This window comes from Drosophila persimilis, unplaced genomic scaffold, assembly GCF_003286085.1.
Source record: "Drosophila persimilis strain 14011-0111.01,24,50 unplaced genomic scaffold, DperRS2 tig00000191-arrow-pilon, whole genome shotgun sequence".
Taxonomy (NCBI): Eukaryota; Metazoa; Arthropoda; class Insecta; order Diptera; family Drosophilidae; genus Drosophila; species Drosophila persimilis.
In genome coordinates, this window is record NW_020825298.1 from 11,842,387 (window position 1) to 11,865,591 (window position 23,205).

Below are 23,205 nucleotides of genomic sequence, written 5' to 3' on the forward strand. Positions count from 1 at the left end.
ACGACATCGCCAACAATTTCATCATCCTCCTCTTTTGTCCGGTCAACTTCGGGTGAATTCGCTATAAATAGACGCGGCGAATGGGAATTCATTGCGAGATAAGAACACCGAGGGGCCGAGTCAATGGAAAGTGGAGCGCTATGGCAGGCAGGGGAAGTCCCCCGAAGTTCTATGAAAGGGAGAGCTTAAAGATAGGAAACTCCCATCCTCTGAAACTATGATAAGAGTAGAGTCTTCTGTGTGGATAACATTGTTAAAGTAGAGCTTAATATAAGAAAATAGCATAAATTCTAGACCATTTGAAAATATCTCGAAGGAATGCTACTGGGAAGCATCTTGGCAATTGGTGACTTTTGAAATGGCCCTCTGAATCCATCAATGGTTATCGTCAAGGACCTGTAGAATACAAATATGCTGTTCCTTTTTGGTTTTCGGAGCATATTTTCGGGAAAAGAACTCTGCAGATCCTAACCCTATTTGAAAACCCGTTTGAAATTCAAACGCAGTACCGGAATCGCCCCATCTGGCAGCACTGCGACCTGTGATCGTGTTGGTTATCGATAGAAGGACAGATCGTCTAAAGTCTGTGTTTACATTTGAAGAGTTAAAAATGGAAGAAGAGAACAGCGAGGAGCAGGTTTTGGAGAAGTTTTCCAAAATGTCCTTCTCGTACAATGCGTTCAGGGACTTCATTAACCACCAGGAGGTGATCATCCAGGACGATGTGGTGATGACGGCCTTTTGCGATGCGATTCGGCATGCACACATCTTCGAAGGCGCCACAGTGCTCGAGGTGGACTGCGGCAGTGCCCTGCTTTCGATGTTGGTGGCCAAGCAAGGAGCCGCCCGGGTGTTTGCCGTGGACTCTGGCAATGCGGCGCAGGTGGCGCGCCAGTTGGTGCGCGAGAACGGCCTGGACAGCGTGATTGAGGTGATTCAGGGCGACATTCGGAGCTTGAAGCTTCCCCCAGTCGATGTCATAGTATCCAAGTGGATGGGGTAAGTCCTAGTCTACGCCACACACTCGATTCTTATTGTACTGCCTCCTGCAGGGCCTGTCTGTTGTATAACTCGGCTTTGGATCGGGTCATCTATGCGCGCGACAAGTGGCTCAAGCCCAACGGATGCATCTTTCCGGACACGGCCAGGCTTTATCTCTCGGTGGCCGAGGACAGGAATACGGAACGGCCCAGGCATTTCTGGTCGCGCTTTTTAGGCTTCAATATGTCCCATGCGGCAGGCATTGTCCAGCAGCTACCGAAAGTGGGTTGCGTGCTGGCACGCCAGATACTCGCCAAACCGCAGGAGATATGGAAAATGGATCTGCGTACCATCAAGAGCGACCAACTGAGCTTCAAAGTGCCCTTTCAACTGCTCGTGCAGCGTCAGGAGATCATCGATCTGTTTGTCGTGCACTTTGACTTTAGCTTCTCGGGCGGCACCGATGAGAAGGTGGTGTCCACCAGTCCCTGGGCTCCGAGCACTCACTGGCAGCAGACTCTCTTCCATATCGATCAGCATCTGCCCATATGCAGGGGCGAAAAATTCTCGGGCAACTTTTCCGTTTCTCGTGGGGCCAACTATCTGGACTTTGACATCGAGTGGGGCTTCCGTAATAAGCTGGTAAAGATTAAGGAACACAAGCAAATCTTTCGCTTGGGTGGCGGCTGCAAGGACAAGCCATAGCCCAAGGATGGGGCTAGTGATGACTGAGAGACTGCCATTGAATGGAAAGTAATATAAGTTTTATTTTAATCGTAAAATACTAGCCGGCGAGGAGTGCTTGAGATTTTTTTTGCCAAAGGAAGGCGGCACCTTTTTTTTTTAGTATATACATAAGTATATAAATATAAGTATATCTCTGTAGATTATTTGTTTGCCCAAGAGAGCTTCTACTGTATTTGATCTGTACTGTATCCCCATCCCAGGGTCACTCGTCATTACGTATACGCCTCATCGGACGAACCTACCGCAATGGCGGCCCCAAGAGCCAAAAAAAGCCCAAGTACCAATTAGCAGGGGTCTAAACAGAGAGCGCCCCGAAGAGAGCGAAAGGCTAAGAACGAGTGCGGGGGTAAAGAGAGAGAGAAGAGAGAATTCTATTGCTGCTATAAATACACCCCTTCGATGGACAGCGCATCAGTGGAGGAGAAAGGGGGGCATGGACTTTGATCGACTGCAGCAAGCAGCGAATTTTTTGTGGGCGGTGGCACTCTACGTCTCCGTCTGCGTCTGCGTCTCTGTCTGCGTCAGCGCCGGCGTCAACGCCGTTGCCATAACGGCACAAGAGATTTTTGTGGGCAAGTGCAGGTCGCAACAACAAAGAAGCGTAGCGTTTTATAAAAATAAATGAATAATTTTATCTGCTTTTCTTGGCTTTTGGGCAGTACGGACTACCGCTTATGCGCCAGACTTGGCGAATTTCATCAGCTGTTTTAATTTATGCAAGGAGCCCCCAAAAATCTGAGATCAGATGAGGTGTGTGCGTGCGTGTGTGTGTGTGCGTGTGTGTGTGGATTGCAGAAAGGTATGCTCCAGGGGAGTGTAAGGCAGAATATACACCTTTCCAACGAACCATCCCCGAGAGAGAGAGAGAATCAATCAGAGAAGAGTCTCCCACTCAAAATTAAGAGAGGTCGCCGCCTGCCAGGGCTGCAGGCGCGCACAGTGGATCGTGTGGATCATTGCACCCACAGCCACAGCGACAGCCACAGCCACAACCCGCAAGGTAACTGCACCTTGGGTCAATGATATGCGGCGCAGGCAGCGCTTCCACCCGCCAAAAAATCCCTCAAATATTCGGTTATATTTTGCGTGTGTTTTCGTTTTCGTTTATTTTTTGCAGCGGCTGCTGTCATTTCCATTTCCATTTTCAGTCACCGGGCATGGCCTTGCCGGCAGAAGTTGCTTGACCTGGAAGTTGCTTATGCCCCCCGCCCCACCCCTCGCTGGTTCCGTTGTTGCCTCGTTTCGCCTTGCCTCCAGCGCGGAGTGTAATGCACTATGATTACAGAGGGAGGCCGATTCGGTCACACACAGATACAGATACAGCTACAGATATGTATCTTTTTTTCGGTGAGCTTTTGTTTTCTTAAGTCAATGAAACAGCAGGGTATCTAGAGCGGCTTCCGACCCACGGGGACACCTAGGATGTACTATATATATCCGTAGAATAAAGTGTGTGAAATGCGGTTCATATAATTATTTAAAATTTTGGAATCTCTCTGGAACCATAGCCGTCTTTATACCATTTACGACGAAAGAAGGTATCCTACATATTGTATATGTCTTTTTTTTAGAGTATGTTTCATAAGTTGGATCCACTAATATTGGTTGACTATATCATAAGGGAAATATCTTTAAAAAAACAAGTTTCTGTGGGAGAAACTCTTTTGTTTGTGAAGATATATCAACCAAACTTTGTCAAATTTGATAACATGTGTGAATAAATAACTTAACCGAAAATCTTCAAAATCGGTGGACTATATCATATAGCTGGCATAGAAACCTTGGTTCAAAAAACCAGTTGCTGTGGGGGAAACGTTTTTGTTTGTAGAGATAATACAATCAAACGTTCACATTTGTTTTTGTATATTTTTTTACATAACTCACAAAGATTTTATCAAAATCGGATGATTATATCATATAGCTGCCATAGGAACAGTGGACTAAAAAATATGTCTTTGTGGAAAAAAACGGTAGACTATCTTCTATACCCGTCATAGGGTATGTGGTTGCAAGAGTATTAATCGTAAAAGCTACGTTCCCTTCCCCCAAGGTGCTCGAACGAATAACCTTCCGTTTTTTTGGTTTTAACCTGTTTTTAGTGATTCTTTTATTTATAGGTTTGTTGGGCGATTGCCGAAAATGCATTCAGCACAGAGAGCGATGATCAGGGATTGCCGAAAAAGTCATCAGAAGGCAGCAGGCAGGCAGGCAGGCAGCGAGTGGGGGTTTAATGAACGCAGCGAAGGTCAACGGTGCGTATACTTCATTAGCGATTAATGAAACGGAGGGAGGAATGGGAGCGGTGTTGGCCGCAAAAGGACAGAAGAGCAGGGAGACCACAAATGACCCAAGGGTGAACGGCTAATCGACTTGGCCATATGTCAGCGTGGATTATGCTCTGCTCTAACTGGTTTTTGGTTTTCTTTTCCGATATTTATGGCCATGCATCCCATTTGCATAGAACGAACCACCCCCATTCCTCGCCATTTTTCAGGACTCTGAGCGGCCAACAGGAAGCATTTCATTTCCGTTGCTGTCGCAATTTTTTAAATCTATGAGCGTCCAATGCAAAGCAGTCGGTAATAAAAAAAAGGTGGAATTGCCATTAAAATACGGGCAATAGGTGCAAATTACAAGACAAAAAGGTAAAGCGACAGAAAAAAATTAGACAGAAACCGAAAATGCGGAAGTGCAGCTAACAAAATGGTTGGACAGGAAATGAAATTCTGTCAGTGAAAGAAAAATACTTATTATTTATATACAATAAATATGTTGGTGGGGGTCTTATTCTTAAAAGACACATTTTGTGAAAGAAAATTGAATTTAAATTTGAATTAGGCGCCTATTGGCTAGCGCCATCTATAAGGCAGCCTAAAAGTATGCTCAGCTGTTTGAAAAAGCTGACAACTTGCTATAAAGCGCTAGGCAATTGCTCATATATGCGTTTGAGGGATTCTGTTAGTCCTAACGCGTCACCTGTCAGCAGTTGGAGCCAAAAAGAAAGAAAAGCTAAAAATAAACGAATTATAAAGAAATTAGGCAATTAAATGTTCCCAAAAGTGAACAGCTATAATGTTGCAGGTTATAGTCAACTAATAATTCAACTAATTTGAGTGATTAACAAACAAAAAGTGCATGAAACAGCAGATGAAGAAGAGCGTAAGCCACAAGCAGCCGAATTTGCAGATTTGTTATTTAAATAATATTAAACAAATTGAAAACGAACAATGGAATTGCCTTAAGCGCATCTTTCCGGCTTCCATCGTACAGTTAATTGTGCCCAAAACAACAGTAAATTGCAGCACAACGGTTGTGCAAGGCGTGCGAATGTGAGAGGGGAGTGAGGTGGTGTTAGTGCCTTGTCTTCCTTCCCGGGGGAAAACGTGCGTAAATGTTTCGGCGTTTTTGTTTTGATTCTTATCATGCTGCGAAGCAGACGGCAAAGCGCACGAGGCAGTGAAAAATAAAGTAAAAACAAAATGAAAATCCGAGAGAAAATGAGAAATGCGCGCGCATACGGTGCTCTCTCGCTCTCCATGTGGCGCTCTCTGTGGCCACCGGTTTTTCTGCTTTGTGCGAGCTTTCGTCGATTTTGGAGCGAAGCAGCAGCCCCAACGCGTTTGGCGACGCCAACCTGCTTACAGTTTTAGTTGGGAGCTTGCACTGTTCGGACGTTCAAAAGCCCACAAGCCACGCCCCCACCGACAAGGCACTGGCAAAACACGCGACAAGGCAGCAACAATTGCAAATTACTGTAAAGCCCGATCATCATTCACATTAGTTATTGGGTGATAATATCCCCATTGCATTCCGTTTCGTTTCAAGCCACCTATTCTGTTCAATTGCATTCCATTCCCTTACGTTACGTTACGCGATCTGTGCGCGCCCGCGCGTTTTTTGTCGCCCGCCAACCGCGTCGATCGTTAAAAATTCATTAGAGCTTATTAATCGCTCGAAGCCATAGAAATAATCGCAATAATTATAAATTATTGATACTTGCGAGTGCCCGTGCCCCGTGCCCCCCTCACCCCAACAAGTGTGTGAATTCTTTCCTCTCGCCTCTCGCTGTGCGTCAGTGTGTGCGTGTGTGTTCCGGTGCAGTCCCGTTCCCATCCATTCATCCGATCGCCGACTGCCGACCGCCGACCGCCGGTAAATGTCCACGGAAAAGGAAACGAAACGGATCTGATGCAGACGTTGCCGCCGCAGTAGCCGCTCCGCTCCGCACGCCCGCCGTTGGACCCCCCGCCGCCGTCCGCATACAATGTCACGACGCAAACAATCAAACCCGAAGCCGTTGAATAAAGGTAGGAGATTTCCTTCAGTCTTCCTGCCCTACTCTTTCAATTCCCGCGATGAGCGATGGGCTTGGGTTCTCCCACCCATGACCCATTCCAGAATGTTTTTGCATGGTCAGCAGATCTTTCGGTTCTTTCTCATGTGCTCCCCTCATGTGAACATGTGAAAGAACAAACAATGAGGGGGGGTGCAAAAGAAAGAAAGAGAGAAATTATGCCAAGACAAAAAAAAAGCGTGAAGCGAATATAGAATTCCCTGTAATATCAAGCAGAAAATGCCCAAAAACAGTCTGCTTTGTGTTATTTAAAGATCGGAATAACTTGCTTATTGGAATATCTTATTTTTGTTGTATTTGTTAGACGATCAAGGCTGTTTTTGGCATATAGATCAGCTCTCTAATTGTAGATTTAAGAGATCTTGCCCAGGGGCGTGATCCCCAACCAATAGACCCTTTGTGCACCCTACGACCACCATGGCATTATCTCTAGAGAGTGAATGGCAAACTATGCCACAAGAAAACGACAAGAAAAAGCGCATAAAAGTGAATTCAACTTTTGTCTCTGTATCTGTTTCTGTATTTTATTTAAATGAAATTTCTTTGTCAACCCGTTATCGATATCGATACTTGTCGTACGTGCTGGACGGACAGACTTGGCTCTGGGGTAGAGACCGCTGGAGAGATTGGGGCTTGGGGAGTGGGGCGAGTATTAACTAATTACATTTCGCTGTTGTTGCTTGTTACTTTGTTGTTTTGCCATTTGATATTTATTTATGGCCCCGAACCGTTTGACATCCGATGAATGCATTTCGAAATCGAAATCGATAAAACGTGCCCCGGACCTGTGACACTGGACACCTCCGCCGCGGCCCCCTCCCCGTCTCGAAATCACCTTAGAGTTCACCTCTGCCATCCCCCGGAGCCACCCACTCCCTCCCACTCTTTCCGCTCTTTATCCATTTGCCATTTTGGACTCCTTATCGTTGCTCGTTGGCCGTTGCCGTTGCTGCCGCTCCAAGCACGTTTCTCGGCTCGGTGACTCTGCCACTGCCACTGCCACTGCTCATGGCTCTGCCTGGTGGCCCAACCCAAGCACAACCCACAAATGATATCACAACGAGCGTCTCATGAAAGTGGAACTTATACTTGGAACTATCCAAGAACAATTCCAGTGGTTTCATCGAGAGGTTTGATACTCTCGAAGACAAAGAGGATGATCATTTTGGGGGAAACACTCTTCACTTTGGAGAGCACGAGAGTTAGGATAAAAGAGTACTGGATTCTATCAAGCGATGGTCGCGAATCTATCGATCTTTTCAGTAATCGAATGCCGTAGAAGTCTAAGGAGGCTCTATAATGGAACTTTATGGAAATACCATAATCCATAGAGATATATGTATATATCTAAGTATAGAAATTATAGAATATCTCTTCATAAGTGATATTTGTATGAGATATATCTATGCGGAACCATTTTCGACTATAAGATATCCGATATTCGGCGTATTATCGAAACAACCCGCATATTAAGACCCACAAAATGAGAAAAATCTTTCCGAACAAATTCTAAAAAACAAAAACTTAGCAATCCGCCACGATAAAAACCTTCCGATCAGTTTTTGTCTGCATTCTCTATAAATTCCATATGGATTTTCTCCCTTAAATTCTCTCCGTACATTAGTCCTTCTGTTAGAGAGCTCCCTCTAAAGCTCCGCTTCTCAGATTCTATCAACTCTTTTTTTTATAGGGTACCAGCTAGAATGGATAACAAAAAACTTCACGACTTGCGTTCCGATAAATTAGGGCATTTATCTGTGCAGCTGTTGGCTGTTGGCTGTGGCTGTTGTTGCTGTTGTTGTGGCACCTGCACTATCAGTGGGTTATCCCTGAGCCAACTCTACGGCTCTCTCTCTCCCGACACTCCCGTCTCCTCTGCCTCCCTCTGCCCCCCTCGTGGCCCCCTCCCAACTATTCTGCTTTGCATATTTATCTCTTGCACACACTTGCCTCGCTTCTATCGCCTGCTGCTGCCTCCACGAGTACTTGTGTGCCCCGCGCATGGTTTTCTATAGCGAAAAGTGGGGTCTCAGCGGGACAGAGGGGGGATGGTGGAACTCAAAGCGCAACTAGATAAACTTTTATCACAATTGCAATACCAACAACAACAGAAACAACACCAAAAAAAAAAGAAACAACACAAACAGCATTTTGCGTTGCCTTTGTTGAGGGCTTTTCGAAGTTGCTTTTACATAAGCTTCAATAACTGACATTTCTATCGGAATGCCTGAGTCGTCGCAGTCGCAGTCGTTATCGTAGACCCGCTTTAGGTATCGCGATGACAACCAACGCCTGTGGGTTCCCCTATTTTTTGAATACCCTATCAAAAGGGTTATTCTAGAAGAAAGGGGAGGCTCTTTTAGATGATTTTATGTATAATGTGAATGAAAACACTTGGATAGCTTACATATGTGACTAGGGAGAAGGTAATGAATGTCTAATAAAGAGATTGAGTTTGTAAACTGAATGGAGAGAGTGTGCTCTCCATCAGAAGATCCATATTTATTCTTACCATTGTAGATCGGTTATAAAAATACATATATCGTAAGATATAGAGCTCTTTCAACTGGGTTTTGTTAAAAGAACTCTCTAGATAATGTAAAAGTTGGATACATGGAGCCAAAGTCTTATATTCTGCATTCTCAAAGATATAAAATCTTACTTTTCTCCAAGACCCAGCCTAAAATGGAATAAGATCTTGTAGTAGCGATCCTTAGTTGCAGAAAATACATATTTTTGTCGATCAATTTATTGTTTTCTTTCAATGAATCAAAAAATATGTATTTCTTTTTTGCATAAAATTAATTTAATTTCTCTTACGAGTATAATTTATAGTCTCTGTTCTATAGATGATAACTAAATAATTGCTTCAGTATTGATGATTATTACTGACAGATTTCTCCGTAAATTAGATAATATCTGTATCAGTAACAGTTTCGCTCTGTATCTTGAAGTCACGTACAATTAATAGGAATCCAGCGGCCTTCTTGATGATTGAAGTTGCATAAATTGGTTATCAATTGAATAAACAATTTAATAAGCAGAGAAAAAAACATCAGTAAAAACAACATTTCATAAGAAAAGTTTCATATCTGTGGGATTGAGTCATTTTAGATAATAAATTTAATGCATAAATAAACAAAATTAATCCCAAATTATATATAATTGAAATGAATCAAAGCATTTCCTAATGCTAAAAGTTGAAATATGGTTTAAGGCTAGAAGAATATATTTTTTCTATTCATCAATAGAATATAAATTCTTTATTTATCTTTATACATTTTTTATTTTATTTTATTCATTTATCCATCTATATTTTTATCCAATGAAATTAAATTATTAATTAAATTAAATATTATATATTTTAATCTTATGCATTTATCCATATACTTTTATCCATTGAAATAATCGAATCAGAAGACTCTTAAGTGTATTCCCATCGTCCCTTTCCTGCATCTGCCTTTTGTATCTTCCACCTGCCTTTTGGCCATCGTCTCTCTCTCTCTCTCTCTCCTTTTCTAGCTTTCGACCCTGGGGGAGTGCACTCCCCCTCCCCTGTTGCTCCCGCTGCGCGCATAGATAAACACTTTTTTGTTTCGGTTTGTTGTTTTTTATAAATTTTTAATTACGCTTATCACTAATTTTATGTTAATTGCCAGCTGTTGCCAGGTTGTTCTCCCAGCACCAAAAGACACCTGAGAGAACCCATCGGAGGCCCCCAATCGTCATGCGGGTGACAATTTTGGCCAGCAGACACAAGTCCGCAAGGCGTCTCGAAGCGGGCACTGGCTGTCCGCCTCGCCTCGCCTTGCCCTGCCTCGCTTCGGTTCGGTTCGCTACGCTTCATTCTGTGTTTGGGGCTGGGGCTGGGGCTGGGGCTGGGGCTGGGGCTGGCGCTGGCGCTGGGGCTCTGGGGCTCTGGGGGTCCCTCTCGCTCATATCTGGAATCGGCAGCGGGTACGTGTCATGAGGTTTGGATGAGGTTCGCTTTGGCTTCGCTTTGGAGATAAGAGAAGCTCTGGCTCTGTGGCTCTGTGGCTCTAACTGCGTTTTGCAATTGCAGTTTGCAGTTTGCTGCAGAATGATAAAGCCACGGCGAGGGGTCTTGGCTCTGCTCTCAGGTTGCTGCAAGCCAAAGCCAATGCCCAAGGCCTTCCCTGCCCCGCCCTTCCCCCTGTCTCTGCCTCTCTAATTTCCACTCTCTCTGGCTCTGGCTCTGGCCACTGCTCTGCTGTCCATTTCAATTGGCAAAGATAATCTCGAGCTTTGGCCATTTTGACATTGTATTTTAATAATTGCGATAAGCTTTTTCCCCCCTCTTTTCCCCCTCTTTCTCTATCTCTCTCTCTCTCTCTCTGTTACCCTCTTTGTATCTCTGCCTCTGCCTCTGTTTTGTTGATTTGCTTTGGTGCATTGGAATCGCGTACCAGGAAATATCAGCAGATAAAAAACACCAGCACCAACACCAACACCAACAACAACAACAGCAATGACACCACCACCAACAAAAGTACATCACAAAAACAACAACACGAAAGAAAGAAACCAAAGCGCGCTTTGAGGGTAACGACGCTTATGATACCCTTGCCAAACGATCGCTTCGAAACGAAAAAAGATATTAGATTTCTGCACAATTTTGATAAGCTTGGAAAAAACTTGGAACTTGGAGCTACAGTTCTTTGGGAACAGGTCGAGTTTCTACACAAAGGTCGATCGTTTCTATAAGAGATACCACAATATCTTTCATTCTGGAACCTGTATCAGCACACGGAAATGCATCACAGTCTTTGATTGGAAATATCCTATCGGTAATATGCAGAAAAACATTACGAATATTCCTTAGGACTCTGAACTATCATCAGGTCGAACTATCCTTCGCTAAAGATGCTCTCTTTCGAGGACCATCCGTTTGTGGTGCGGAACCAAAGACTTTGGTTGTCTCTTTCTAGCGCTGGTCTCTCTGAGCGCCGAGGGAGAGTGGGATGGTCCTCTCCACAGCGGAAGACGTAACCTTATTATTAAACTCACCTTGCCTTCCCCCCTTCTAATAGGGTATCCAAATACATAATAATATTTTTAACAAGCATTACAAATTACAAAATGTTGTTTTTTTTTATTTGTACCTTTTTTTTGTTGTAGAGTATATGTCATCGATGTTGTTGCTTTTGTATTTATTATCGTTGTTTTTGGCCAGCAGAACATTTGCATATCAAGTGGCAAACGATTCATGGGGGGAGGGGAGGTACGGTAGGGGGAGGAGGAGGAGGAGGAGGAGGAGGTACGACTTAGTCAGCGAACAAAACTCTTGATTCTTGATATATTTATTGCACTTTGCATTTAAATTTGTTTGTGCTTTGGGTTTCGTTTTCTTATCGCCAGAAAACAGAACCTTAAAAGGTTCCGAAAAACAAAAGGGAAATACTCGTGCGAATTTAAATGATCTCATAAAGAGGGAGCAAAGAGGGATCAAAACGAAGGGGAATTCAGGGAAAATATTGAAGAGATCTTTCGGGTTTTGTTTAGAATTATAGGGAATATATAAAATAGTTCTTTCGGCAAACGTTTGATGCCAGTTTGAAGGGATTAAAGCGCCGAATTTTGATTAAAATACTAGCATTAAAGGAAAGACTAAACTGTTTTACTAATTTCAGAAAGGAAAATATCGGTAAATATTATAAGGAATAATTTTGAGGATATTCATTCAAGTTTGATCCCACAAGATCTTTTTAGCTTAGGTATCTTTAGATTAGATCTCCTTGGGACCCACCATTCATCATCCAGATATTCATGTGTAATGAGTCTTACTTTTATATATAAAATTCATTCCATCGATCCATAAATAATGCAGATATTCTTCCTCCTATAAGTTCTTCGCTTAAGTTCCTTTCAGTAAAGATCTTAAGGTTAAAGTTCCTTGAAGAGCAGGGGAGGAGGGAGTATTCTTAGATAAGATCTGGTGGCTGTTGCTTTTGCTGTTCCCATCGGCCTCTATCAATCTTCTATACTCAATCTATTTCCAATCTCTAGTCTCTCTCTTAATATTTTTCAAGGTCTGCACTTTGACAGGCAATGGCCACCAGCAGCAGCAGCAGCGGCAGATAATCAGCAGAAGACAGCAAAGACTTCTCTTACATATAGAATATACATGCATATATGTATATATGTATATACTTTGAAGATTTGCGGGGTCTAATGCCCCAAAGGGGCATTGGGGGCATCCAGGGCTTAATCAGAGATTGCAGATGCAGAAGCGACAACAGGCGACGAGGCAGCCAGACAGCCAGCATTCAGCGAGGAGAAGAGGCACACCGAGAAAGGAGGATCGAAGGAGGGAGAGGGGCAGCAGGCAGCAGGCAGGAGGCATCGATGGATCGCTGGGGATGGATGGATGTGGTCAGAGACCGCAGAGTTCTGTTGGTCAATTAAACGAATGCTGGATGGAGCTGCTGCCCTGATCGCTGGGAATAGATAATAGAAACCATGGCATGAACTTTATTTCGAGATAAGAGCCACTCCCCCGGACATCCCGCCGCCTCTACTCCTCCTCTCTCATTCCTCCTCGATTGATAATGAATTTGAGCAGAAAAGAGAGGAAGAGAGAGAGAACTGAAGAGAGAAACTAATTAAGTGGGTGGAAGAGTGCAGAAGGAAGGCCCGGGCCTCAACGATGATAATCTCGGGAGACCGTTTCCCCCTTCTTTGAAATTGAAAATCAACTGTGAAATCTCAAGTAGAAATCTATCTGTGGATTGGAACGTAGCCCTCTCTCGCTCTCTCCCTCTCCCGGTAGAGGCGATAAGGATAACGAATATCATTATCGTCCGACCGGAGAGACTCCTCAATGGAGGAGCAGGAGGTACTAGAACCACTCGAAATTGGAAACCCGCCAGATGCCCGTCGAACGATAAGATGTCCGAAAATTTGAAAACTGAGATTTCTGCCACCGATACGCCCCCCGGCGGACACCAGGGCGGCCAGCGGGTCTCTCTATCGCTGGATCGCCGACCGAATGCCGGCACTTTGATAAGAACTGAAACTTCCCGTCGGTTTCCCCGGCTTCTATATATATTCAGTAGAAAATCAGTTCTATTTCTTATAGTACCCGGCGATGGCTATCATCGGTTTCTATCAGGCGTTCTTTCTTTCTTTCTTTCGGTTTTGGAGGCGCTGACAGAGATTTATGGCATTCAAAGTGTTTTTGTTTTTCGTTGGGAAAGGGGGGGAGGAGTGGGAGGGGGCTATCAATCGACGGGCACCCGGCGACAGCAACCGATCCGAATGGAACCTGATATCTGATGCAAAATGCGGAATGGAAATTAATTAGAGTCCACAAATCCAGGGCTCAACTTTAGGAGATTGATCATACAGATACAGTAGGTATATCCCCCAGCTATAGCTATAGCTCTCTCTCTCTATCTATCATTTGTGGCATCTGTATCTGCGTATATCCGACAAACCACATCAGCATTGACATTTTTATCTTTAGCTGAAAATCTTTTTAAATTGTTATAAACGAAAAAAAAACTACAGCACAAAAATTGTTGCTACAATTTCATTGTTTTTGTTTTTTTTTTTCATTCTCTGTGTCTCTCATTTTTTTGTTTTTGTTTTTGGAGGCAAAGCGCGACAATCTAGCCATCAGATCAGCTGATAAAAAACAAGCGACCGACCGACCGACGGACGGACGGATGGACGGACCAGAGCCCCACCAGAGCATTGTACAAATCATACAACAAACATCCACAGATACAGATACACAGATACAGATACAGCGGCAACAACCGAGCGACAATCGACAGCTGTTTCAAGCGATTTTTAGTTGGTTTTTTTTGGTTAGGGAATGTTTTTGGGAAATGACTACAAACCATTATCGGTCTTTGGGCATCAAATTTCAAACTTCAAACCGATTGCAGGCCACGATAAAACAAAACAAACTCAAATAAAACCAGATCCCTCCTGCCCAAACGGGGGGCCACAGAAGGGGGGAAATGTGTGACATGGGTGGGGCTCCAACACTATCTGGCAGGTGATTCGTCAACTGTTGGCATGGAAATCTAACGTCTAATCAAGATCTGGAAATGCCTTTCCCTACAGTCAGAGTCGGGCCGAGGAACGATATACATATGCGCAGAAAACCGTAAAGAATTCTCTTTTAGAGAGTATAAAGCTTGAAGAAATGCTCTCTATAAGAACGGATTATTTATAGAATATCCACATATGTGGATCTCTGGTTACTCAACCTTTAAGTAATCCTCTAAGTTTCTTACTTTGAGATGATTTTTATAGCTTAATTGCTTGCAGATCTCCATCGCTTCTTGAAAGTTGATTGTATCCCAAAAGAAGGGAAGATATCAGATGAAAATATATTGGCTTATGGGGTTTCATAGCACTGATTCCTTCTCTCATAATTCTTATAAATCAGTTCTCATTTCACTGAAAACTTCTATATAGAACTTTCTAGAACTTTTCCCTTATATATTTTCAAGTTTCATTGATTTTTAAAGCTCGACTGATCCTCTAAATAAATTTGACATTTTTGAAAATTAGCTTTTTTTCACAAAATATTCTTTTTAAAAAATACAGTTCTCTTTTTATTATCTGTGAGTGAGTGAGTGATTGAATGAATCACTTCCCACTCTTCTTTAAAGCTTCCTTGGGATGTGATGACGATGTGCAATTTCCGATTGAGAAAAAGATAGAACCTTATCAGACATTCGAGAACTGACCCATTTCGATAGCTGAAATAATACTGATAAATATCACTAAATAAAAATAGAATAAGCAAATGCAAAAATGAATAAATTGGAATATTTGGAAATTTATAACTCCTCCTTCAAGTTAATCATTCAGATAATATGAAAGTTTTCTACAATATCTACAATAAACAAAACAATAACAACAATACAACTGCAGTACAAATTCTAATGGAAGTCGAAAGATTTAGTAAAATATCTGACAGATCATAGAGTCCCCATTAAGTACGAAAACTTAGCATGAATCCACTCTAAGAAGATCTAGAGAAGATTTTATATTAACGAATATAAAAATGATTCATATTAAAATTATAAATTTTTGTCTAATTTTTGCAATATTTTTGTTGGGAATATTTAATCAATTTATTATATATTTAGTTCTGCGATAATCTGCTCCTTAGACGGATAAAAGTCTGTAACTAAATAAATTAAAAAGATCAAATAAAGAAAAACCCAGTGCTATGTATCATCTCTGCCTCTTCCTTCAAGAAACCCTTTACGGAGGGGAATATACGTACAAAAGCCCCCCCACTCTGGCCCCCCGCCATCTTCTACAGTCGTTTTCCTAGACGAATGCTTCTTGGAATTGCTGTTTGCTTTGCCTGAGCTAAGAGTTTTGCTTATTTCGCCTCATCAATCAATTATTAATTACAGAATGTACAGACCAGAATGTGCCCCAAGCTCAAGCTATCTATGCCCCATGCTCCCCCCCCCCTACCTCCTGCTCAGCTCTGTAGGAACTGTAGGGTAGGTGATAAATTGATTAAGTTTACATGTCCATGGAGGAGGGAGATAGACAGAGAGAGACAGGGAGTGACATCTACACTTGAGCTGGCATCGAAATCGAATCGGAATCGTATCGAAAATCGGGCCAAAGGCAGGCACACACAGATACAGATACACAGAAAATTTCGAAAATGAAAATTTAAGTGGTGCGATTAATTTGGCTGGTGGCTTATCAGAGGCAGGAGAATGCCTGAATAACCTGAAAACCTAAAACAAGTGCAATTAAAAGATTTTTTAAGCAAACATTTGTCATTAGAGATAAGCGCGGAGCAGAGACAGAGAGGGAGGGGAATTGGGGATCGGAATGGGGGCGACCTACGCATAAACCCAAATTAGGATGTCTTCATAGAAGGGAATCATTGGAAGCCAGAAGCCAAGAGATACAAAGATACAAAAAAGAGAAAAAGAGAGGGACCAAAAAGCAAACTAATTAGGCGATAAACAATGTCTCTGTCGCTCTCCACCTGCTGCCAATTCCCTTTCTCTTAGAGCATGTACATACCCCCCTCTCCCCCTCCCGCATGGAGTATCCCCCCTCCTCCCGGTGGAGTGTATCTCTATTTACCCACGACAATCAAATGGCATCGATGGAATCGGAATGGTTTCTCGGGCCCCAAAAAAGGCAACGCAATGCCCCACAAAACAGAACGGTCGCCGGCAATCGATTAAAAATCCATAAAAATATATTTCTAGATTTTATTTACTGATCGAAATGGAGGCAACAACAGCCATGCCACCCCATGCCCTCCTCCTACCCCCCTTCAATGTCTGTGTAATTAAGTTCGAGGTAGAAAGAGAGTGCGGTGGGGGGAGGGGGGAGGTGCCCCCGAAATGGAGGGCAATATAGAAATCTATTTATGCCATTAGCTTTGCGCCGATCCCAAAACGAGATACGTTGAGCATTTTTCGGTGCGGACAGGGGAGGCAGCTCCTTTATGTTAGTGCCTCCTCCCCCCCATCCCACTCCTCCTCCCCTGCTGGCCTCCATTTTGTTGGGGTTTATCTCTGTTTGTTGTTGTTGTCTTTTGGGGCCCAACCCAACAATCCAAGCAGAACATCAGAATCAATGATAGAATGAATTGTGGCTGCAGAACAGGGAAGGGAGTACGAATACGAATACGAATACGAATGTGTATCTGAGTTAAAGATTAAAAACGAATCACTCATGTTGCAAAAGCACTGCAGAGTGGTGTAGGGGATGGGGCGGGGGGGATGGAAGGGAAGATGGAAAGATTGCGGAGCCAGCAGAAGAATAATTCATTTGATTCTTGTCTAAGAATTTGTGGTTAAAAATAAGAGACAGAAATCACGTCATCAGCAAAGAAAGTCATAAAAGATAGATATACGATAGTATTTCGACAAAAGGAATAGCCGTTTAAACAGGATTTATTGTGATCTATGAGTTCTCTTGGAATTTCTTTCTGGGAATAAAACGAAAACTGATGAAAATAGTACCAAAAATATACTATATACACTTTTCTGTAAGAATGTCATTGATTATACAAAAATATTGGTTTGACTGGTAGATAATTGCATTGTGTATAAATATACCAAATATCAGGGCTTTTTCTTTGAAATTGAGGATACCAGACACATATTTTATGGGATACTGTATGCACATTATATTCGATTATTATGGTTTTTTGTGTAAAGATAGATAATTGCATTATATGTAGCTCTACCAAATTATAGAGTTCTATCTTTGAATTAAAAGAATCTGCAGAACACTTCTGATTATGCTGATTTTTGTCATATGGGCAGATAATTCTATTATATAAATCCCCACCAAATATCAGAGTCTTATCTTCAAAAACGGGGAAGCCACAACGTTTTCTACATCATCTACATCAACATCCTATCGATAGGAAACACTCCATTTTCTGTGTGTTTCCCAACTCCAGAAACGTACAATATACCCCTCTTCTAAAGTTCAATTACCAGGGTACACAAAATCTCATTAGCTCGATTTTTCGCATTATGTTTTTTGATCAGATATCACCTGATGTCTGGTCTGATGAGTGGATGGATTTCTACACCAATCATGTGATATTTTGGCGCCTCACTCACTGACAAAAAACCGAAAAAAAGAACCCAAAGAATGCGCTGGAATCCATAACAGTTTCCGTTCAATGTTCGATCTGGATTCCTGGCGGCTCTGGCTTTGGCTTTGGATCCTCTGGATGGGATGAGGATGAGTGGGTCTTGGAGCACTTTAAGCCTAATCATTTCAATGGCCCACAACTTGCATACACAGCCTCAGAGGGCTGATTGCAGGCTGCGGATGGTGATGGAGGGGATCGGAGATGCAGTGTTTCGGAGGACAGGAGACATTTGCTGCCAGCCGACGCCGCCGCCAGCCTTATCTAAATGCCAGCCTCACAGTCTCGTCTTCCATTATGATACAGAGATACGCACACGTGGACATCAGCGAGAGACAGAGAGACAGTGCGATAGGGAGAAAGGGAGAGAGATGAAGAGGGCGCGCGCAAAAATATCTTCAAGAGCTATCGAATGCGTCGCCAATGTGGAGCCAATTGTGTCCTCAAGGGTACTGACAGGGGGAGAGAGAAAGGCGTGGGCAAACCAATGAGGAGGAGTAGAGACGAACTTGGAATACTCTCTAATGACGGAAGAGAGAAGCGGCGCTGGGGAGATCTGAAGACATGATAAGGGGGAGATGATAGAGTCATATATTGATGAGCAATGCAGGAAGATCGATCGGGTTTGAGGAAAGTAGATAGATAGGTAGATAGAAAAGATAGGATAGGATAGAAAGTTGATTGATTCATGAAAGAAAACGTTTGTATTGAATAGATATTAACAGAAATATTGCTAAATACCTTCTTAACTATCGAAGATAGGTACGCGCGCGACCGAGGAGTGCTACCGCATGACGCGCGACAAGGGTTATCGAAACGGTTATGAATTTTCCCTTTGGGATTCGTTACATGGAAGTACGACTGTATTCAAAAGTGGTTTATTTATATAGAAAATCTCTCTTAAGGTATATGATGTTTCTCCCATCGAAAGCAAGGGTTGTTGCTTCTTATAAGTATTCCATATTCCCTAGTCGAACCTCCTGCCTTAACCCATATACCCCAAACAGAAATGCAAATGTTTTTTTTTGGGGCATTCGCTGAGCAGAAGTGTTGAGGAAGCATAATTTACATGGCAACAGCAGGCGCCATTACGAGAAGGCCGCTCTTCTCTGCTCGGGGGCCCTGCCTTGGGCCTTGAGCCTGGACTTTGCTGCGGCAGCATCCAAACGGGTTTCCATGCGTGGCAAGGAATACTACACGAGGTACCTGTTGCACTGACAACCGACAACCACTGCACACACCTCGCTGCCGCAGTGGCAGTGGCAGGGGCAGGGGCAGGGGCAGGGGCTTGGCGCTGATGGATGCGTGTTTGTTTACAGCTTTGCTGTTTGTTCAGTTTAGCGTAATTGCCGCCGTCTACGTCTCTTTGCTGTGTGGCAGAGAGAGGCTACAGGTACAGCGGTGTGTGTGTGTGTGTGTGCGGCAGGGAGGGAGTGTGGGGCTACAGGTGTAAAGGGGGCTGGGGGGGGGTTAAATTAATGTTAACAACGTGTTCTGCCTGCTCTTCTCTCTCGCTCTCTCACTCGCATTCGTCGACTGTCCTTCGACCATTAAAACATTTTAATTATGGGACGAGACCCACAAAATTTATTTCTTCTTCTGTCGTTTATCCTGTTTGCTCTCTGTTTCTCTTTCTCTGTTTGTGTCTCCGTTTTTTTGTCGTTGTTGTTGACAGAGAGGTGTCTGCAAGGTGTATTCAATGGAAGGTGAGGCGAAGGGTGGCAGAGTTTTTCTCGCTCTAAGCAAAAAATTGGAATACCATAAAAGGTGGCAGTTCCTTGCTCGAATTGCCTTACCCTATGTTTCGTATACCCTGCTCCGCTGCCTCTTACTCTCTTAAATGGCATTTAGATAAGGTCCCACCTTCCTCCCCCCCCTCCTTGCCATTCTGCGCTGCTGGATTGTCCATCGATTTATGAGAATGTTGATAGCTGTCTCTGTCACTATCTCTTTCCCTTTTCCTCTTGCACCAGCAGCAAATCTTGCTCATCATTCTCTGTCTCCTCCTCCTCCTCCTTCTGCTCTTCTTCTGCTTCTTCCTGCTGCCTGTCATTGTGCGTCATTTATTGAGAAACCGATAAGGCCATCGACCACTACTCCTCCTCCTTCTCCTCCTCCTCGGCCCATCCTCCCTTGATTTTTTTGTCGCTTGGGCAAAATATGAATTTGATTTAAAAAGAAATTAGGAACAAAATAGAAGATGCATAAAGACATTTTGTCGCCGACATTGAATGAACCCGAAATACAGTGCCTCCTCCCTCTATCGCTCAATCACTCCTCACTCTCTCTCTCCCTTTCCCACTTGCACTAATTGCTGTGGAATACCCTACATACTTATAAGAGGAGGCGAGTCTATGCCTTTTTGGGAGAGAGATCTTTGAGGGAACTTCAAATAACAGTCCTGTGGTTCTGTGTTTAATACATATCCCAATATACCCATTCTAAATGGTGTTATTAATACTCGATAGACATTCTTTAAGATATCTGATAAATCTGAGATATTTGAAGCACTTTCCTCCCCTGAGAGGGTATCTTTGGTTCGTGTACTCTCCTCTGAATCCATCACCTCCACAGCTCCCTCTCCATTTACCCGCTTATCGTGGCTATCGAAGCTACCATCAAGACAAGAGCCATTGCGAGGGCTGCTATTTATATTTCGGGCCTAGGATCCAATTCATTTGCATTCAAAAGTGTGGGATAAACTTTAAAATTAAACGAAAAGTTCCCTTATGATTGATTAGCATATTTTAAGTGAATTTTGAAGTCAAAAAAACTTTGATTTATCTATAAACTTAGCTTAATGCCACATGATTAAGATAATAATGAGTGAATCATCCTTCGATGATAGTATGACGTCAATAAATAAGATTTTCCATGATCGCTCGTGGTAAACAAAGGTGTGTGTCGCGTTGGATCCAACACATATTTTCCTTCCTTCCTCAACAAAATCACGAATATATGAATTTGAGTCTGAAACAACAATCAGCAATAGATGGTATGGGTGCCAAATGGCCCAAAAGCCTAGCTACAGGGATACTTCCTTCTGAGTGACAAAGTACTGGGGTAAATAGGTTAAACCTTCCTGGAGAATATCAAGAATAAAGCCATTTCCAGAAATTAATTAGCAGCCCTCGTAACAATGCTCCATCTTTCTCTCTCTCTCTGACGCTGACGCTGGCTCTGGCTTTGCTCTCTCAGATATGAAGCTGCTGCCAACGAGGGCCATGCCATCCATCCATCCATCTCGCTTGTCCTCCCACCAACCATCCATCCATCGCCTCCCAGAACCGACTCTCTTCAGCACTCACCCCCGCACCGTCACTCGGCGTTTGAGTTTCGATTTCGATTTCGGTTTCGGTTTCTTAATTATGTTTGCCGACGACTGCTCTTCTCTGCTCTGCTCAGCTCTTCTCTGCTCTGCTCTGCTTCGGGAGCATCCGTTTGTAGATCTCCACGAGCGATAAGGCAGTTTATGATTTACGTGGAACATTGCGAGGGAATGGAATTTGATTTTTGTGATTTTTGGCTCTGCTTTTGCTTTTGCTATTGCTATTGCTTTTGGCTTTTTCTGTTGCTCTGAGATTTCCGTTAGGCATTGGATTTACATTTAATTTTTGTATGGCCTGTCATTACGCGTTTATTTTGTTTGCTTTTGCCTTGGCTTTCGTTTTCATTCTTTTTGGTTGTTGTCAAGTTCTCTTTTGCTTTTTCTTGTGATTCTCTCTTTTACTCTCCTTTCCGCTCTCTCTCCCTTTGTGTGTGTGTTTTTTTTGGGGAGATTGGGGTCAGCGATAAGGCCGCGACTCAAAGTCAAAAGGCATTTTGTCCGATTACTCCTCTGACGCGACTCTGTTCGTCGCCAGATTGGGGAGAGTCGCCTCGACCACACAAAGCCCCAAGCCATGGCACCCAGGTCCCAGCCCGCATTCTTGGCCTCCTCCTCTAGCCAGGTGAGAGGGGGCGGTGAGCGGGGGGGACAGGTGGGACACCCCGCACAGACATACATACATACATACGTACATATCTGTCGCCCCATTCCCCCATTCCGTTCTTATAATTATTTTATAAGTGCAGCGACATCGGCTTATCCAGGGACCAGAGCCCAGAGCCCAACAGAGAGCCCGAGCCCATGATTCACTTGGCGTCGCTAATTCTCAATGTCTCTCAGAGTCTCTCAGAGTGGAGTCTCCGTGGCCGATAACTCCATGTAGATTAGACCTGCCTCTGAGTGCAGCACACAACAGGGAGACGACGTAGACGACGGCAACGATAACAACACTCCACGTTCCACGTTCCTCGTTCCAAGGGGCCACACCGTGCCACAGGTCGTCTCTCTGGTCATAATGTGAGGCAGAAAAAAGGTTTTTGAGTTGCATATCTTGAAAATTGTTATCCCAAATGCTGGCCAACAGAGAGAGAGAGAGAGGGAGAGGGAGGGGTCTGTGGCCAGATGGCCCGCCCCGCATGTCTCCTCCGCAGGAGATATCACCCATGGGCCGCCAGTCCCCCATCCTTGGTGTCGTTTTGTTGCTCTTTGTGCCATTATCTAAGCGACTACGAAAGCCTGAGTCATCAAAATTGTCAACTGGATGCTGGAGTGTATTAACTTTCGGTTTGGGGGAATTTCAGAGCGATCCGATGGTATACAGGGGAGATATAAGGAAGTTCTTACCATTATTGGATCCTTTTTTTTATATGGAATGGACGGGATATGGTATAAAAAGGTTAGTTGAAAGTTTTCCCAACGATTGGGAGTTTTTTGAGAATTATCTTTGATATTTGAGAGCTTTTGATAGTCGTATATGGGTTGGCGAAGGTCTGAGAGCTTCTATTGAAGATGGGATCTTATAAAAAGCATTGAAAATTGAGTTTTTATTTTCTGTTGATTACTACTTCAACCTCTGTCCTTCAGAGTTTGTTTCAGAACTATAGTTTCTTAGAAAGATCCTTTATTTTCGCATTCTAATTTATGATATATCGTTGTACATTTTCCTCTTTCATTCAGAACTGCTTTAAGAACTATGGGAAAGAATATTATGAGAAGAAATCAAAGTTTTCGAAAGGATTGGCGATGATCTTTTGCTTTCTTAGGAGTGATAATTCTTATTTTTCCATTCAAAGATTGTTTCTCTAATTTATTTATAGTATCTTCAGGGATTTATTTATATGGAAACCACATCTAGAATCGATCATAGGAATTTACTTACAGGAAAACCACACGTCGCGACGTATCTTAGAATTCTTGGAATTCTAATATCGAATATTATTATTCGCATTAGAGATGCGGAACCCCTCTCCCTCTTCCCTGTATGCGTATGTCTGCTCTGCGGATAAGCTTTGTTGTTGGCCATTCAATTGTTGTTGTTGTTGTTGTCGTTTTGGCCACAAAAGGATCGTAGCAAGTCGCAGAAGAATGATAAACTTTTAGGTGCTCTCTGCTCTCTGCTCACTCTCAGTTTTGCTGCTCGCCAGGAGGGGGTCGCAT

At 43.3% G+C, this 23,205-nt stretch overlaps 2 protein-coding genes across 3 annotated transcripts in view; both read left to right on the forward strand.

Moving 5' to 3' along the window:
* The first annotated feature begins 412 nt into the window (after positions 1–412).
* LOC113565663 (protein arginine N-methyltransferase 8-B-like) lies at positions 413–1,866 on the forward strand. The gene is made up of 2 exons (XM_026988344.1): positions 413–999; positions 1,053–1,866. Exons 1-2 carry the CDS (start codon positions 611–613, stop codon positions 1,684–1,686), a joined length of 1,023 nt encoding a protein of 340 aa, XP_026844145.1. The 5' UTR covers positions 413–610; the 3' UTR covers positions 1,687–1,866.
* Positions 1,867–5,152: 3,286 nt separating this feature from the next.
* Positions 5,153–23,205, forward strand: part of LOC6589669 (zinc finger protein ush) — a 76,092-nt gene continuing 58,039 nt past the window's right edge. For both annotated transcript variants that reach the window (XM_026988519.1, XM_026988521.1), the window contains exon 1: positions 5,153–6,035. In XM_026988519.1, the coding sequence (XP_026844320.1) occupies positions 5,993–6,035 (43 nt within the window). In that variant the 5' untranslated portion in view covers positions 5,153–5,992. The remainder of the gene's footprint in view (positions 6,036–23,205) is intronic.

Coding starts and splice junctions, on each gene's coding strand:
- LOC113565663 (XM_026988344.1), top strand. CDS start 611: ATGGAAGAAGAGAACAGCGAGGAGCAGGTTTTGGAGAAGTTTTCCAAA. Junction 1,000..1,052: donor ATAGTATCCAAGTGGATGGG/GTAAGTCCTAGT, acceptor TGCCTCCTGCAG/GGCCTGTCTGTTGTATAACT.